Raw genomic sequence first — 18,785 nt, 5'->3', positions numbered from 1 at the left:
TGGCCTGCTGCAGCGTTCCTCCTTTCTTACGTTCCTATATCAACCAGAGAGCCAGAGCTGAGGCAAGAACGCTTGAACGATGATCCTCGGCATCAGACAGTCACTGTGAGTCTTGCTTTTGTCTCATGTCGATATTCCCAACATTTATATTCATTCAGATTATCCAGCGACTTTCGTGCAAGACTCACGACAATCTGATGATCCTTATTATATATCCCTGATTATCATTAAACTAAATACTTTAAATATAACACTTTTAATAACTACAGAAAATAAACACACATATACACATGTACTTACCTTCTACCTTCAGGAGACGAGTAATAATTTACTTGATGCATTATTCTTTATTTACACTATTATGGCAATAAATACAATAAGAAATATGTACAACAGATATAGACCTTTTAAAATTTGTTTAAGCATAAGAGGGAGCAGGCTGGTAGGCAGGAGCTGGCTTATAGGCTGGTGCTGGCTTGTAGGCTGGAGCTGGCTTGTAGGCTGGAGCAGGCTGGTAAGCTGGGTACTGAGCCTCACCCTGGTAGCTCACTTCCGCTACGTAGCCGGAGTCACCATTGACGTAGTAAGTCACCTTCTGCAGACGACCGTCGGGAAGCTGGACATAATAAGTACCCTTGGTGTCGTAGCCGTCACGAGATTCGTCGTGACCAAAGTCGTTGCCGGAGTAGTCGTCCCTCACGGCGTACTGAGAGTTGTACTGGGGAGGAGTCTGTGGGGGCAAAAATAGCACTAGCCAATGTTTAAAAGTGTATATGATAAATTACATAACATATTAGTGTCTATCCCTGTTGCTCGCTGACTTTCCGGTGAAAACTCGGAAAATTTATTGCTGTTTTACTTAAGACATGTTAATCTTTAAATAAAAGAAATAATGTTTATTAAAATCGTAGAAGCAGCAAACTTGTTATATTAGAAAATCTAAATTTACGTGAAAATTAGAAAAAGATATTTCCTCTAGAAATAATTATTAAAACCATTCATATAACAAAAATTAAAGTATTTATCTGCTTGGGTATTTCTATTTAAGGGTTATACTCACGTCAGGGTACGTAGGAGCACCATAAGCAGGTCGTGGGTGTGCTGGGGGTTTGTAGGCTGGTGCTGGAGGTCCATATGTAGGTGGTGGCTCAGGGCGGGCAAGGGCGGCAGCCACAAGAACTGTTAGAACTAAAACCTGCAATAGGAGACGGTGACAGTCATTAAACACACCTAACAAAATTACTGGCACCTTTATGACACAGATAATTAGTTTCTGTAACGGTTACTGATTTTTCTGCAATTTAGTCATGTTATATATACGAGTAATATCAATCATCAACATATTCACATGAAGGAAGGAAAATGTGGACCTTCGTAGTCATGCTGGTAGTGAACAGAGAAGGCGACTGATAGATTCTGAGGCACACCTGAACCTTTTATATCAGCAGCCACGCCCAAGGTCGTGTGACGTGGGGAATGCTGGTTATATCACTGTATTTATATAATTACGGTGGGCAAACTATTTTTTTCAGAAACAAGTTGAAGAAATCTGGGCTATACGGAGTGTGAGCAACGTAAGTTTCCTGAAGGGAAAACAATTAGCCTACGTTGAGTCCTGGAGGTAGGAAGCACAGTGCCTTCACTTCGAAAGACGGGTGAGGATATAAAAGTTTGTAAGACTATCTGGCAAGACAGAGGATGAATCTGTGATGGGTGTGTTGAATCTCTTTTTTGATTTGGAGGGGGGGGGGATCACCTTTCTTCGGTAATAGACGGCCAGAGTGTCCAGTTTTGGTGATCCTGTGCCCACTGTAGCCTCAGTTTCCTGTTCTTAGCTGAGAAGAGTGGAACCCAGTGTTGTCTTTTGCTGCTGTAGCCTATCCACCTCAAGATCTGACTTGTGCGTTCAGAGATGCTTTTCTGCATACCTCTGTTGTAATGCGCGATTGAGTTACCGTCACATTCCTGTCAGTCTGGCATTTCTCCTCTGACCATTCTCATTATGAAGGATTTCGCCCACATAACTGCCGCTCACTGGATGTTATGTGCTTTTCACACCATTCTCTGTAAACACTAGAAATTATTGTGTGCGAAATTCCCATATCAACAGTTTCTGAGATACTCACACCACCCTGTCTGGCACCAGCAATCATTCCACGGTCAAAGTCACTTAGATCACACTTCTTCCCCATTCTAATGTTCTGTCTGAAAAATAACAGAACCTCATGACCATGTCTGCATGCTTTTAGGCATTGAGGTGCTGCCACGTGATTAACTGATTAGATATTTGAATTAACGAGCAGGTTTACCTAGTAAAGTGGCCACTGAGTGTAGATATACTGTATATATTGTAAGAAGAAAACCCACATGAGATAAAAATGAGAAAAAATGGTATTTTGTGTTTTTCGACCTTGAGCTGATACCTTCTTCAGCGAATACATAAGGTTGAGAGTTGTTGTTAGTATAATATTTCTCAGGAACACCGACACAGTTCCTGCCGCTCACTGGATTTTGTTTTTCAACACCAGTCTCTGTGAACTCTAAATATTGTTATGCATGAAAATACAAGGAAATCAAGAGTTTCTGAAATATTCAACCCACCTTATTTGGCGCCAACAGTCATTCCACAGCCAAAGTCATTTAGATCACATTTTTTCCCCATTCTTATGTTCGGCCTGAACGACAACTGAATCTCATAAACATATCTAAAATCTTTCAATTTGTACTCTGGTGCACAGGTGAGAAGAATATATTCATTACTGAACCGGGAGAGACGGTGATCCTGGGGATAGTGTTCAGGTAACCTTCAGATAATCTTGTTAAAACTACAGGAATTTTCAACAATTATTCGTAATAAAGGCATAAAACACATTAAGTGTGCAAAATATACAGACTGAAAAACTAGAGTGCATTGAGAATTCCAACATATGGATACACATAAAGAGAAAATTCTTTTTAAATGTGTTCTTTAAAAATATAAAAAATTACATATAACCCTCTAACTTTTTTGAATAGAGTACTATATGTGGTTCATGCTCACCTGGGCTGTGGTCTTTACATGCTGCGAGCACCTACATTGGGATCACTGGAGGTGGTGGTGTTTACATGCTGCGAGCACCTACACTAGGATCACTGGAGGTGGTGGTGTTTACATGCTGGGAGCACCTACACTAGGATCACTGGAGGTGGTGGTGTTTACATGCTGGGAGCACCTACACTAGGATCACTGGAGGTGGTGGTGTTTACATGCTGCGAGCACCTACACTAGGATCACTGGAGGTGGTGGTGTTTACATGCTGCGAGCACCTACACTAGGATCACTGGAGGTGGTGGTGTTTACATGCTGGGAGCACCTACACTAGGATCACTGGAGGTGGTGGTGTTTACATGCTGGGAGCACCTACACTAGGATCACTGGAGGTGGTGGTGTTTACATGCTGGGAGCACCTACACTAGGATCACTGGAGGTGGTGGTGTTTACATGCTGGGAGCACCTACACTAGGATCACTGGAGGTGGTGGTGTTTACATGCTGGGAGCACCTACACTAAGATCACTGGAGGTGGTGGTGTTTACATGCTGGGAGCACCTACACTAGGATCACTGGAGGTGGTGGTGTTTACATGCTGGGAGCACCTACACTAGGATCACTGGAGGTGGTGGTGTTTACATGCTGGGAGCACCTACACTAGGATCACTGGAGGTGGTGGTGTTTACATGCTGGGAGCACCTACACTAGGATCACTGGAGGTGGTGGTGTTTACATGCTGGGAGCACCTACACTAGGATCACTGGAGGTGGTGGTGTTTACATACTGCGAGCACCTACACTAGGATCACTGGAGGTGGTGGTGTTTACATGCTGGGAGCACCTACACTAGGATCACTGGAGGTGGTGGTGTTTACATGCTGGGAGCACCTACACTAGGATCACTGGAGGTGGTGGTGTTTACATGCTGGGAGCACCTACACTAGGATCACTGGAGGTGGTGGTGTTTACATACTGCGAGCACCTACACTAGGATCACTGGAGGTGGTGGTGTTTACATGCTGGGAGCACCTACACTAGGATCACTGGAGGTGGTGGTGTTTACATGCTGGGAGCACCTACACTAGGATCACTGGAGGTGGTGGTGTTTACATGCTGGGAGCACCTACACTAGGATCACTGGAGGTGGTGGTGTTTACATGTTGCGAGCACCTACAGTGGGATCACTGGAGATGGTGGTGTTTACATGCTGCGAGCACCTACACTAGGATCACTGGAGGTGGTGGTGTTTACATGTTGCGATCACCTACACTAGGATCACTGGAGGTGGTGGTGTTTACATGCTGCGAGCACCTACACTAGGATCACTGGAGGTGGTGGTGTTTACATGCTGCGAGCACCTACACTAGGATCACTGGAGGTGGTGGTGTTTACATGTTGCGAGCACCTACACTAAGATCACTGGAGGTGGTGGTGTTTACATGCTGCGAGCACCTACACTAGGATCACTGGAGATGGTGGTGTTTACATGTTGCGAGCAGCTACACTAGGATCACTGGAGATGGTAGTGTTTACATGCTGCGATCACCTACACTAGGATCACTGGAGATGGTGGTGTTTACATGTTGCGAGCACCTACACTAGGATCACTGGAGGTGGTAGTGTTTACATGTTGCGAGCACCTACACTAGGATCACTGGAGATGGTGGTGTTTACATGTTGCGAGCACCTACACTAGGATCACTGGAGGTGGTAGTGTTTACATGTTGCGAGCACCTACACTAAGATCACTGGAGGTGGTAGTGTTTACATGTTGCGAGCACCTACACTAGGATCACTGGAGGTGGTAGTGTTTACATGTTGCGAGCACCTACACTAGGATCACTGGAGGTGGTGGTGTTTACATGTTGCGATCACCTACACTAGGATCACTGGAGGTGGTGGTGTTTACATGTTGCGATCACCTACACAAGGATCACTGGAGGTGGTAGTGTTTACATGTTGCGATCACCTACACTAGGATCACTGGAGGTGGTAGTGTTTACATGTTGCGATCACCTACACTAGGATCACTGGAGGTGGTAGTGTTTACATGTTGGGAGCACCTACACTAGGATCACTGGAGGTGGTAGTGTTTACATGTTGCGAGCACCTACACTAGGATCACTGGAGGTGGTAGTGTTTACATGTTGCGAGCACCTACGCTAGGATCAGCGGTCTGAGTCTCTGCCGCATGGGCGATGATACTCAGAGTGGGGATATTTTATAGACAATCAATGTGATATTCATATGAACCCAAAGTCGAGGTGAACGTTATTTGTAGTCAAGGAAATCGTCTTGCTACATGTAACACACTGAAATCTTTTGTGTTTATATGTGTAGATGATCCAAAATGAATGGTTTCAGAGGCATCAGCTGAACAAGAACTTTCATACATACATCACTAACCTTCAGCAAACAGGACGTATTTAAAATTACATTTAATTGAATTAGTCTTTATTCAGATCATTTTAGTAATAAATACATTCGAATATAAAAAATATTTTTTTGTCAGTTTATGCGTACGCTGGAGCGGGTTTGTAAGCTGGAGCTGGCTTGTAGGCTGGAGCAGGTTGGTAGGCTGGGTACTGGGCCTCGCCCTCGTAGCTCACTTCCGCTACGTAGCCTGAGTCGCCGTTGACATAGTAAGTCACCTTCTGCAGACGACCATCGGGAAGCTGAACGTAATAAGTACCCTTGGTGTCGTAGCCGTCACGAGATTCATCATGACCAAAATCGTTGCCGGAGTAGTCGTCCCTCACAGCGTACTGGGAGTTGTACTGGGGAGGAGTCTGTGGGAAAAACAAAAGAAGTAAATATGTATATTATATTTTATACCTATTATAAACTATGTATAGGAAAACTGTAACAGAATAGGACACCTGCGCAGACGAAATGTATCGTTATTGCAATGTATTTCGTCCGAACAGTAGCCTTCGTCAGATACTGGAGATAGTGGGAGAAGTGAGGATTTTGAATTATTCAATTTCTCAGTCTTCTTAGAAGGTACCCAGTCTCTTAGATGTGATTGAAAAAGATGTGACCGAAAATAATGATAGAAACATTAAAATTATTAGAAAACAATTTTAAAAAAATCCATCCAGATTCCCAAAAGCAATCACATGAGAATAGTTTTTGAACAGTTAAAGCATTAAGCTGCTTGCGGAGCTAATGTTAAAACTCACGTCAGGGTAAGCAGGAGCACCATAAGCAGGTCGTGGGTGCGCTGGGGGTTTGTAGGCTGGTGCTGGAGGTCCATATGTAGGTGGTGGCTCGGGGCGGGCGAGGACGGCAGCCACAAGGACTGTTAGAACAATAACCTGCGAAGCGAGACGGCGAGTCGTCATTAAATCCACATTAAAACGAAATCGTTCTCATAGTACTGCAACATCTATGGCACACACAATTATTACTCTATTGCGTAATACATTCTGTGTCTTCTACAACTTAAGTGCTCTATATACGAGTAACATCAATCGTCAAGAAAATATTTTCCCAGCAATGAAGAAATGATATACACCTTTGTAGTCATATTGGTAGTGAAGAGTGAAGGCGACTGACAATTTCTGAGGCAGATTCGAGCTTTATATAGTAGTAGCCACGCCCAAGGTCATGTGACGGGGAATTCTTGGTATTTTACTGTATTTGGGAAATTATATAGTGTAAATTATTTTCAAGAGATAATCCCTAAAAATCTGAAATATTATATATGTCGTGCGGAATAGGTAAAACTGGTCAGATAACAAGAACGCGTTTAAAATAAAGTCCTTTCTAAAATTTTTCTTATACGTTTAAAGAGATGTTTTTTCATTTATGTTAACATAAAAATTAACAATTTTGTACCAAAAGAACCTTAGAAAACTTACCTAACCTTATTATAAAATGCTCAGTTTTTTTTAGTCTACTCCAGCTAAATATATTTTAGATAAATTTACAGTAATTTAATAATAAACAATCACAGTGAATTATATTTTTTCGTTAGGTTCAAAATGATTTTTGCGAAATTATTTTTACACAAATTTTCGCTTGCCTTATTCGGCAAAAAAAGCTCTGCTATTTAAGCCAAAATCATAAGTTTATCTATTCGGCACGACAAATATATAAATATCTTAATGTTTTCTTAAATTTTCCCAGGAAAGTGATTTACATTACTCCATTTCTGGATGTAAATATCCATAGATATTACAGGGCCTTAAAAATTAATGTATGTTCACCCATACACTGATACTCAAGCCACAGAAAATAGTCTTTCTAGGAAATAAAATCTAAGGAGACTTATTCAATACAGTTTGTAATTTCGAACGGAAGGAAGCTCCGATCATGACACAGTACCCCACACACTTTTCTTTTATATAGATGACACTACAAAAATACAATAAGCTTACAGGGTAAAATCTGCTGCAGACAATGTAATCTGTAGATTCGTATTATTTATCAGGGAAACAGAGAACCTTCATTGTGATGTAAACTAAATGTTCAAGTGGGACCCAGGAAATTCTAACACATGAGTTAGTTTAATATGTTTATTATGCACCCCATACCCATCCTGTGGGCGGTAGTCAAAAGATTACAGAGGTACATAATTGGTCCAGGGACTGGACTCCAAAGTTTTGATAGCTGAGCAAGTTACAGAGGTAATGAACTCACAATTACAAAGGTAATGAACTCACAATTTACAAAGGTAATGAACTCACAATTTACAAAGGTAATGAACTCCGGGTAGGTCTAGTCACAATCATGACAAGTTACAAAGGTATTTACAGATTACGGAGGTACGTAATGGGTCCAAGGACTGGGCCCCCAAAGTTTTGATAGCTGAACTAGGTACAAGAATGAGACAACAAATTTCAGCTGCTCTGTTATGGAAAAAGCACTGACAGAGTACAATGCACTGACAGTAGAAAGTACTGACAGAGTACAAAGCACTGACAGAGTACAGAGCGCAATTAAACCTTTTATATAAGTTTACGAGTAATGAATGAGTTCGAAAGGTAATGAATGAGTTCGAAAGGTAATGAATGAGTTCGAAAGGTAATGAATGAGTTCGAAAGGTAATGAATGAGTTCGAAAGGTAATGAATGAGTTCGAAAGAACTCACATTTAAGTAACACAGTGAATTTTCCATCACGACCACTTACAAAATAATAATCTAGATAACAACAACATTTAAAGGAAGTAGTGTAAAGCCAATGATATTCTTCAAAGTAATATCCGTATGTATATAATAAGATGTCCACTAACAAATTTATTGAAATGATGCAGAGTTGCAAATCTGACGAATGTACATACAACTTCCAATGGCTATTTCAGTTCAGCCAAACATTTATAATATAGAGAATGTCTAAAACCTTTTAATTTATACTCTGGTGGGCAGGCAAAAATAATATTCAGTTTGGAACACTGCTTGCTCCCTAGGGAGTAAGTAGTGTTCCACTACTCCCTTGGAAGTAAGTAGTGTTAAACTACTCCCCAGGGAGTAAGTAGTGTTCCACTACTCCCTTGGAAGTAAGTAGTGTTCCACTAATCCCTAGGGAGTAAGTAGTGTTCAAGTAACCTTCAGGTGATCTTGGCAACACTTCAGGGATTTTAAAAAAAATATTCGTAATGAAGGGCTAAAGCATATTAATTGTGTAAAATATACGCAGTGAAAAACTGGAGTGCAGTGAGAATTCGAACAGATGGACATGCATTAAGAATACACTTTTTTCAAAATGTTCTCTTTGAATATATAAAGAATTACTTATAAACCCTTAACTTTGTTTAAGGGAGTACTAAATTTCTGTGGTGTTTACAAATCGCGAGTACGAAAATTAGGATGCCTGGTCTGAGTCCCAGCCGCATGGGAGATGATCCGCAGAATGAGGATGTCAACAGTCACAATAATTCGAAGTGTACCTCATTTGTAATCATGCAAATTGTCTTCTACATGTAAGTTTAACGCACTGCAGTCATATGATGCTTATTATTTGTCGAAGATCCAAAATGGTTTCAGTGGCATCAGCTGAGCGGGGTCTTTCATACACACACATCAATTTACATTCAGGAAACTTGAGATAATTAAAAATGTATTTTAGCGAATCAGTCTTTATTTAGACCAATTTAGTAATAAATACATTCGAGTATAAAAATATATATTTTATTGGTTTATGCGTACGCTGGAGCGGGCTTGTAGGCTGGAGCAGGCTGGTAGGCTGGAGCAGGCTGGTAGGCTGGGTACTGGGCCTCGCCCTCGTAGCTAACTTCCGCTACGTAGCCGGAGTCACCGTTGACGTAGTAAGTCACTTTCTGCAGACGACCGTCGGGAAGCTGAACGTAATAAGTACCCTTGGTGTCGTAACCGTCACGAGATTCATCATGACCAAAGTCGTTGCCGGAGTAGTCGTCCCTCACAGCGTACTGAGAGTTGTACTGGGGAGGAGTCTGTGGGAAAAACAAAAGAAGCAAATGTGTATATTATTTATTATATTGCATATAAACTATGTATAATAAAGTAAGAGAATAAGACATGCTCAGACGAAACGTATCGTTCTTGCCTATACGTTTGGCTTGCACGGCAATCTTCTGCAGTCGAATACACATGCAATTTTGGTAATAGATAGCGGGAGAAATGGGTATTTTTAGTTTTTAAGTCTCTCAATCTTGTTAGATGCTCAGTCTCATAGATATCATTGAAATTGCTGAGCCCATTAACCTTGACTGGGGTGGTGAGTCGCTTAGGATGCTGTTAACTATTTTATTCACGAATTTATCAGTGTTGTTTACCATTATAATAGGAAAGCTCTCCCAGTCCTTGCTACTTGTTGGCTCTCGTGAGTACACTGGAGAGAGTTTATCTGGAGAGAGTTCCGGGGGTCAACGCCCCCGCGGCCCGGTCTGTGACCAGGCCTCCTTAGGTCAGTGTCCCAGGATGCGACCCACACCAGTCGACTAACACCCAGGTACCCATTTTACTGATGGGGAACATAGACAACAGGTGGAAGGAAACACGTCCAATGTTTCTACTCTGGCTGGGTATCGAACCCAGGCCCTCACCGTGTGAAGCGAGAGCGTTAACCACCAGGCCACCAGAGCCACGCACCGAATTACCTATCCATTTTTTTTAAATAAAAGGAGATTTCGACCTTTGAGTAAAGACTACGTTTTCAATAAAAAGAAGTGCAAAACACTAATGCTAGAAACTTTAAAACTATGTGAAAATAAATTAAAATAAATTTCCTACAAAATTAACAAAATCAAGCAAATTAGAATAGTTAAAGTATTTTGTTGCTTGTCAAGTTTAGGGTAATATTTACGTCAGGGTAAGCAGGACCTCCATAAGTAGGTCGTGGGTGTGCTGGGGGTTTGTAGGCTGGTGCTGGAGGTCCATACGTAGGTGGTGGCTCGGGGCGGGCGAGGGCGGCGACCACAAGGACTGTTAGAACAATAACCTGCGAAGCGAGACGGCGAGTCATCATCAAATCCACATTACAAGAAATCGTTCTCATAGTACCGCAACATCTATGGCACACACAGTTATTACTCTATTGCGTAACGCATTCTGTATCTACTACAACTTAATGCTTTATGTACGAGCATCGTCAATCATTAAGAAAATATTTTCACAGAAAGGAAGAAATTTTATACACCTTGGTAGTCATGTTTGTAGTGAAGAGTGAAGGCGACTGACAATTTCTGAGGCAGATTCGATCTTTATATATCAGCAGCCACGCCCAAGGTCGAGTCATGTGGGAAATTCATGGTATTTTACAGTATTTGGGAAATAATGTAGGGTAAATTATTTTCAGAGATAATGAACAGAAATTTGTGTAAAGGAAGTGAGTTGAAAGTGAAAATAGATAAGAGTATAGTGATGCGGGTATCAAACGAGTTAGGTAAAGAAAAATTGGATATCACATTGGAGTTAGGGAGCATAGAAGAAGTGAATGTGTTCAGATATTTGAGAGTGGATCTGTCCGTGGATGGGTTTATGAAGGGCGAGGTAAACCGTAGAACTGATGAAGGGAAAAAGGTAGGTGCTGCTCTTTAGAGTGACATCTAAACTGTAGTATTTGTGCGCCTGTGGCAAGACAGTCATTGTGTGTATGATGGGTCACCCATCATTCACACAATGACTGTTATATATGTCGTGCCGAATTGGTAAAATTGATCAATTAGCAAGAACTAATTTTAAATTAATTTTTTCAAATATTTTCTCTTATACGTTTAAAGATATATTTACCTAGAATTATTATAACAAGCGTCTAATCCAACTAAATATATTTTAGATAGGTTTACAATAATATAATAATAAACACAATGAAATATATATTTTTCGTTAGGTTCAGAATGATTTTTGCGATATTATTGCATACACAAATTTTCGCTTGCCTTATTCGGCAAGAAGAACGTTGCTATTTATGCCAAAATCGCAAGTTTTACCTATTAGGCACGAATATATATATATATTTATATATATATATATATATTTATATATATATATATATACATATATATATATACAGTGGACCCCCGCATAGCGAACGCCTTGCATAGCGAACAATCCGCATAGCGAACGCTTTGTTCGCCAAAATTTTGCCCCGCATAGTGGACAAAAACCCGCTCAGCGACCTTCGTCCGAGACGCGTCCATTGTTTACCAGCCAGCCTCCGCGGTAACATTCAAGCATACACTCGGAATATTTCGTATTATTACAGTGTTTTCGGTGCTGTTTCTGGAAAATAAGTGACCATGGGCCCCAAGAAAGCTTCTAGTGCCAACCCTGTGGTAAAAAGGGTGAGAATTAGTATGGAAATTAAGAAAGATTTTGAAGGGTTTGGGGCTAACCCTGAGAAGCCTATGCCAGTTGTGGAATCCATTGTGCCTACTTCAAAAATTAAGGAAATGTGTGCACAGTGGGTTGAACTGCAAACCTTTATGGATGAAAATCACCCTGACACAGCTGTTGCAAGCCGTGCTGGTGACTATTTCAATGACAATGTTATGGCCCATTTTAGACAAATCGTAAAGGAACGGGAGGTACAGAGCTCTATGGACAGATTTGTTGTGCGACAGAGGTCCAGTGACTCTGAAGCTGGTCCTAGTGGCATTAAAAGAAGAAGGGAAGTAACCCCGGAAAAGGACTTGCTACCTCAAGTCCTAATGGAAGGGGATTCCCCTTCTAAACACTAACACTCTCTCTCCCCTCCTCCCATCCCATCAATCATCACCAGATCTTCAATAAAAGTAAGTGTCATGTAATTGTGCATGCCTTTTTCAGTTTGTGTGTACTAAAATTAACATTTTTTTGTGGTAAAAAAAATTTTTTTTCATACTTTTGGGTGTCTTGCACGGATTAATTTTATTTCCATTATTTCTTACGGGGAAAATTAATTCGCATAGCGAACATTTCGCATAACGACCAGCCCTCTTGCACGGATTAAGTTCGCTATGCGGGGGTCCACTGTATATATATATATAAAGAGAGAGAGAGAGAGAGAGAGAGAGAGAAGGATGACATTCATGTAAGAAGAAACCAAAACTTGTTTTAAATGATTTCTATTGACTAGCAAGATTATTAATTCGATCACGTCTATTACGAGTGATGAAATATAAGATGGAACGAATTCAAGCAAGGGAATTAGGTAATCTTATTACACTAAGCTGCAGAAGTGTTAATTAACTCAGAATTTAGCAAGACTTCAGTGACCATACTTGACATTTTGCTCCATTCATTGACAACTCGACTGATGACTCAGATCTTACCAATATCTTTCCTTAATCTGTTTCATGTGCAGATTCAGGGCTTTTATTTTTTCTTCTTATAAAAGATTTCTAATAGCCTCTTAATATAGTTACCCTTTTCTATATGTTCTCGGTGTATTTATATCCATTCTGTAATAAGGAGAAAAGAACTGAGCTACATAATCTATGATACATAATCTTATGATACACAAATAAGTCGCACTTAAGAGGTTGAATCTTATGGCAACACCCTCTCCCCCCCCCCCTCATTGCCTTCTCATATATATATTCTGGCTCCCTTCCCTTCCCACCTCTGTGTCACTAGTTAATGGTCGAAATTGGACCGAAACGTTATCAAATGTTTGCCTCCTGAGTGCGAGTTATTTGTGTATTGTTCCAGTTAAGGTATTGAAGTCTTATCAATGATGCATAGAACTATAGAATGACCTATAGACTCCAGTTACTTAATAGTTCAGTAACTGATATAAATTCAAGCAGTTTGTTAGCATAATGGACGCTTTAGCACTGCTGTATTGGTTTCACATTTCTGCTTCCAATGAATCCCCAGATTTTTCTCATTCTGTATAACCAAGCTTTACCTCACTTGGTTAATTAGAGAGAACAATATTTTCACTCTCAAGGATTAGAACTTTGCACTTTCCTGCACTGAACTGCATCTACCACTTTTCAGAATGATTCGTCCTCCGTATCTAATATTCGTCCTGTTCTTTGTCGTCAGCGATTTTGTTCTTATCGTTTTTAATTCTATAGTCATTAATTCTATAGTCATTTAATTCTATAGTCATTTAATTCTATAGTCATTAAGAAAAAAGAGAACCAAAACTGATCTTGTGGAACGCCACTTAGGCACACTCTCTGATTTCTGTTAGTCAACCTCATTATGTGAGAACTTTCTTCCAGTACAGTATGTTGCACTTCATTTAAAACTGTTCTGCGTGGAGCTCTACACACACACATTCTCTCTCTAACACATACACTCACGCATGCACGCACACATATTCACATGAGATAAAATAAGAATAACGGCAGTCATCATATTTCGACATCCAGCCGAGGTCCTTTTCAGTAAATGCTTTGCAATGGGGGGAGAGAGACCAGGTGTTTGTTGTGGTAGGTAGAGTGGGAGCCTAACTTCTTTAGTCCTCCAGGTGACTGAAAATATCTCATAATCAGGCAAATTATCTGGAACATGAAGGTGTTCAGAAGACCTCTCATACTAGCCTGGTAACTGCAATAGCTCTGTTGGTCCATGCTTGACCTGTCTTGTCCTTCCCATGCCAAATGACATCCCTTAGTGGAAAGTGAGTTGTTTTGAGTGTGTATGGGCCACCTCTGTGTCAGTGTCTGCTTAAACTGTACTGCGATTAATTTTCTTTGCATAATTGGTATGTCATCTAGTTGGAAATTTCCTTTAAAAAAATGAACTTTGGTATAGCTTCATTGTGTAAATGTAATGTGATGGAACAGTGTTCCATCATATTAAAAATTCGCACCACGCAAACGACTGGGATGGGGTTAACATCATTTACAAGATGGAAAACTTACACAAATTAAATTTAATTGAAGTAACACAAATTAAAGCGATACCAATGTTGCTTGTCACTGGCAACCAACAATGACTGGCAGTCACTGTGAGTCTCGTGTATGTCTCTTATCGCTATATTCACCATTTAAATTCACTCATGTTATTTAACATTCATGTAAAACTCTCCACAGTCTAGTGATATTATTTACTCCTGATTTTCACTGCAATAAAAGTCTTAAATCTGAATTGTTTCAGTAACAGCAAAACACTTTCTCTTATAAGTGCAGATTCACATATCTTCAGTTTTCATGAGACAATAAATAAATTATATTATGAATAATTCTTTATTTAGACAATTTTAGTAATAAATAGTCACAATTATGTACAGAATATATAATTTTTTTATGCATAGGTTGGTGCAGGCTGATAGGCTGGAGCAGGCTTATAGGCCGGAGCAGGCTGGTATGCTGGGTACTGGGCCTCGCCCTCGTAGCTCACTTCCGCTACGTAGCCGGAGTCACCGTTGACGTAGTAAATCACCTTCTGCAGACGACCGTCGGGAAGCTGGACATAATAAGTACCCTTGGTGTCGTAGTTGTCACGTGATTCTTGGTGACCAAAGTCGTTGCCATCGTCCTTCACAGCATACTGAGCATTGTACTGTGGAGGAGTCTGTGGAAAAAAATAGCAAAATATTTAGATATATGTATTAAAAACTACGTTAGCTGCGTGGGCTCACCCGACAAAAATCACGGAATTCTTTTGTTGCTTTTTCCTAAGAATAAAATAAAACATTTCCGATGAAAACATAAGAAAAGTGATATCTCCTTATTTGACATTCTAAAATCATGTAAAAATAAAAATTGTGTTTCTCAGGAAAAACTTATTAAGAAGGGTCGTTAAAATAGTTAAATCATTCGGTTGCTTGTGAGGTCTTGTTTTTTTATTTTAATACTCACGTCAGGGTACGCAGGAGCACCATAAGCAGGTCGTGGGTGTGCTGGGGGGTTGTAGGCTGGTGCTGGAGGTCCATAAGTAGGTGGTGGCTCGGGGCGGGCGAGGGCGGCAGCCACAAGGACTGTTAGAACTAGAACCTAAAAAACGAGGTTAAGACAGTAACTATTGAAGCCACATATCAAAATTATGGTTATATTCTTGCAACTTATATGACAAAATCACTGTATTATGTTACAGATACAGTGACTTCTACCATTTATATTCTGCAAATGAGTATTTATATCAACTAGGAAGAAATCATTTCTGTAGAAAAAAGGGCAGATGTGCACCTTAGTAGTCATGTTGGAAGTGAACAATGAAGGCGACTGATAGTTTCAGAGGAAGACCCGAGCCTTTTATACCAGCAGCCTCACTCAAGGTCACGTGAAGTCCTAAATTCTTGACATTTCTCTTTATACAATAAATATGCATGGTGATACATTTTCAAGAAATAGTGTGAGGAAGTTTGAAATATATAATTACCTATATAAATACGCTAAAAAAAATAACATAGATGGTTTTCTTTCAAGACAGCATTACCATAAGTTATTGCTCATCTTTTTTTAAATGTGTCTTGTAAAAGGTGTATAGATTTCCCAGATCTAATAGATTAGCGAACTGGGAAATCTCAACCCCTGTTCTTGAGAGTGCAGGCACTGTACTTCGAACCGCTAGGACTCAAGTCCAGCTAACCAGTTCCCGTAAATCTTTTCACAAATGTTATCCTGTTCCAACAACAACAGTACAACAAATACTATACTAAAAAAACTTGAACTCAGTTCGTTACACACACACACATATTATTATTATTATATATATATATATATATATATATATATATATATATACAAGGAATTCGCGAGAGCAGGCGAAATATACACAAACACTGATCTCTGGCTGAAGGAGACTCGAACCTACGAACCTTAGGACAAGGTACGCAGTGCTTTACCAATCTACCCACACCAATTCCTTGCATTGTTAAAATCTCTAGTAAGGCTGATGCATGCAGGGGATGAGATGAAAAGCTGTAAGCCTTCTCCTTGAAAGCTGGCTGCCTTGGATCAAACATGTAGTGCAAGCTACACGCCAAGGTATTGTCCAGTGTGGGTAGATTGGTAAAGCACTGCGTACCTTGTCCTAAGGTTCGTAGGTTCGAGTCTCCTTCAGCCAGAGATCAGTGTTTGTTTATATATATATATATATATATATATATATATATATATATATATATATATATATATATATATATATATATATATATATATATATATATATATATATATGAGATAGGGCCTTTAAAGTTTATCGAAATCTAGTAAACACGCTTATTCATACATTATTATTATTCAAGTCACTAAAATTAGTTAAACAGAGTGAATTCACTTCCATATTTTTCAGAGCATATAATTTTTCTTGTAAATTATTAATATTCCTCTAGACAGAGCAGTGACACGGGTCCTAATCTTTCAACGACTCGTTATAATCATTTAGGACACATTTTATATTTTGTAACAAAACAGAATATAAATATGGAAATGTGTAAGTATTAACATAAACTGATAATGTCACTGACAACTTTTCTAACATTCTATAATTTAAGTTCCTTTGAAAAACAATATAAATGAAAAATTGATGCAAAACTCCATCATCATTGTGTATATTTAAAAGTGTTTATGTAGGACAGACTGGGTTAGTTTCTGAGAGCAGCGTTAAGCAGCATAATCTTCAAATATTGGCCAGTAAGCCATTACTTTGTTTATTCATCTCAGGGTTATAGACCATTGTGAAGACTGGACTAATGCCAAAGAATTACTTTCTGGCAATTTTATTGTTCGTCAAAATAATGTGGAGTCCTTTCTCTTATTAAGTATGACAAGTGATTTCGAAAAGAAGTTCTGGAGTTTATTTGCTAGGATTTTTAAAAATATAGTTTAAAAAAATTTAACCCAGCTGTCACCCTAATTATTATTCAGTTGATATTCAGTGTCATATTTCGACCTCCAGCAGATGTCCTCTTCAGTCAATACATATGAAGGAAGAGAGAGACCCGGTATTTGGAGAAGGGGGACACCAAGCTTCTTGATTCCCCGAGGTGCTGGATGACATCTCATAGTCGGGTAAATTGTTTGTAACATGAATGTGTTCAGATGACCTCTTATACTAGCTTGATCACTGCATTAGCTCTGTTGGTCAGTGCTAGACTGGTCTTGTTCTTCACACGCCATATGATATATATGAAGGTGTATTCTTTTGAGGGTATCTGGGCTATTTTTGTGTGAATGCCTGGTTAAACTCTGTGCTGTGTTTAATTTTTAGTGTATATTTAGTATTTCATCTGGTTGGAAATTCTTTTTCAAATATTGAAGTTCGGTATAGCTTCATTGTGTAAATGTAATGTGATGGAACAGTGTTCCATCATATTAAAAATTCGCACCACGCAAACGACTGGGATGGGGTTAACATCATTTACAAGATGGAAAACTTACACAAATTAAATTTAATTGAAGTAACACAAATTAAAGCGATACCAATGTTGCTTGTCACTGGCAACCAACAATGACTGGCAGTCACTGTGAGTCTCGTGTATGTCTCTTATCGCTATATTCACCATTTAAATTCACTCATGTTATTTAACATTCATGTAAAACTCTCCACAGTCTAGTGATATTATTTACTCCTGATTTTCACTGCAATAAAAGTCTGAAATCTGAATTGTTTCAGTAACAGCAAAACATTTTCTCTTATAAGTGCAGATTCACATATCTTCAGTTTTCATGAGACAATAAATAAATTATATTATGAATAATTCTTTATTTAGACCATTTTGGTAATAAATAGTCACTATATACAGAATACAGAATATTTCTTTATATCGATTTATGCATAGGTGGCGGCAGGCTGGTAGGCTGGAGCAGGCTTGTAGGCTGGAGCAGGCTTGTACGCTGGAGCAGGCTGGTAGGCCGGAGCAGGCTGGTATGCTGGGTACTGGGCCTCGCCCTCGTAGCTCACTTCCGCTACGTAGCCGGAGTCGCCGTTGACGTAGTAAGTCACCTTCTGCAGACGACCGTCGGGAAGCTGGACATAATAAGTACCCTTGGTGTCGTAGTTGTCACGAGATTCTTGGTGACCAAAGTCGTTGCCATCGTCCTTCACAGCATACTGAGCATTGTACTGGGGAGGAGTCTGTGGAAAAAAAATAATATCATATTTGTGTATTTGTATGTTAAATACAGTTTTAGCTGCGTCACAGTCACTGCTGCTCGTGGTCTCCCCAGAGAAAAATGACGAAATTATTTAGTTTTTTTTTTTTGAGAATAAAATAAAAAGTTTTGGGCGAAAACATAAGGACAGTGAAATTTCCATATTTGACAGTCTAAAATCAGGAAACACTAATTAAGACGGGTCATTAAAATAGGTAAACATTAGGCTGTTTTTGAAGTTTTTTTTTTTTTTTACTCACGTCAGGGTAAGCAGGAGCTCCATAAGCAGGTCGTGGG

At 39.6% G+C, this 18,785-nt stretch overlaps 4 protein-coding genes across 4 annotated transcripts in view; all 4 read right to left on the bottom strand.

Annotated features, from left to right (window-relative positions):
* Positions 1 to 339: 339 nt before the first annotated feature.
* LOC128701418 (uncharacterized) lies at positions 340 to 6,569 on the bottom strand. The gene is made up of 6 exons (XM_070100226.1): positions 6,212 to 6,569; positions 5,553 to 5,818; positions 2,127 to 2,205; positions 1,371 to 1,406; positions 1,061 to 1,195; positions 340 to 730 (listed from the first exon to the last, which is right to left on the bottom strand). The coding sequence occupies exons 1-6, from the start codon at positions 6,371 to 6,373 to the stop codon at positions 419 to 421; spliced, it is 990 nt and encodes a 329-aa protein (XP_069956327.1). The 5' UTR covers positions 6,374 to 6,569; the 3' UTR covers positions 340 to 418.
* A 2,254-nt stretch (positions 6,570 to 8,823) lies between these two features.
* LOC128701284 (pro-resilin-like) lies at positions 8,824 to 10,684 on the bottom strand. The gene is made up of 3 exons (XM_070100443.1): positions 10,652 to 10,684; positions 10,319 to 10,453; positions 8,824 to 9,446 (listed from the first exon to the last, which is right to left on the bottom strand). The coding sequence occupies exons 1-3, from the start codon at positions 10,661 to 10,663 to the stop codon at positions 9,171 to 9,173; spliced, it is 423 nt and encodes a 140-aa protein (XP_069956544.1). The 5' UTR covers positions 10,664 to 10,684; the 3' UTR covers positions 8,824 to 9,170.
* A 3,963-nt stretch (positions 10,685 to 14,647) lies between these two features.
* On the bottom strand, positions 14,648 to 15,611 carry LOC128701292 (pro-resilin-like). The gene is made up of 3 exons (XM_053794945.2): positions 15,579 to 15,611; positions 15,252 to 15,386; positions 14,648 to 14,964 (listed from the first exon to the last, which is right to left on the bottom strand). The coding sequence occupies exons 1-3, from the start codon at positions 15,588 to 15,590 to the stop codon at positions 14,695 to 14,697; spliced, it is 417 nt and encodes a 138-aa protein (XP_053650920.1). The 5' UTR covers positions 15,591 to 15,611; the 3' UTR covers positions 14,648 to 14,694.
* Positions 15,612 to 18,111: 2,500 nt separating this feature from the next.
* Positions 18,112 to 18,785, bottom strand: part of LOC128701286 (pro-resilin-like) — a 972-nt gene continuing 298 nt past the window's right edge. The window contains exons 2-3 of the mRNA XM_053794939.2: positions 18,749 to 18,785; positions 18,112 to 18,471 (exon numbers count right to left, since the gene is read on the bottom strand). The exon at positions 18,749 to 18,785 is cut by the window's right edge and continues 98 nt beyond it. Coding sequence (XP_053650914.1) covers positions 18,166 to 18,471; positions 18,749 to 18,785 — 343 coding nt within the window. The 3' untranslated portion in view covers positions 18,112 to 18,165. The remainder of the gene's footprint in view (positions 18,472 to 18,748) is intronic.

Source organism: Cherax quadricarinatus, chromosome 72 (assembly GCF_038502225.1).
Source record: "Cherax quadricarinatus isolate ZL_2023a chromosome 72, ASM3850222v1, whole genome shotgun sequence".
In the NCBI taxonomy this organism is placed as follows: Eukaryota; Metazoa; Arthropoda; class Malacostraca; order Decapoda; family Parastacidae; genus Cherax; species Cherax quadricarinatus.
The sequence above is the reverse complement of the archived record's forward strand: the minus strand, read 5'-3'. Positions and strand labels throughout refer to the sequence as shown.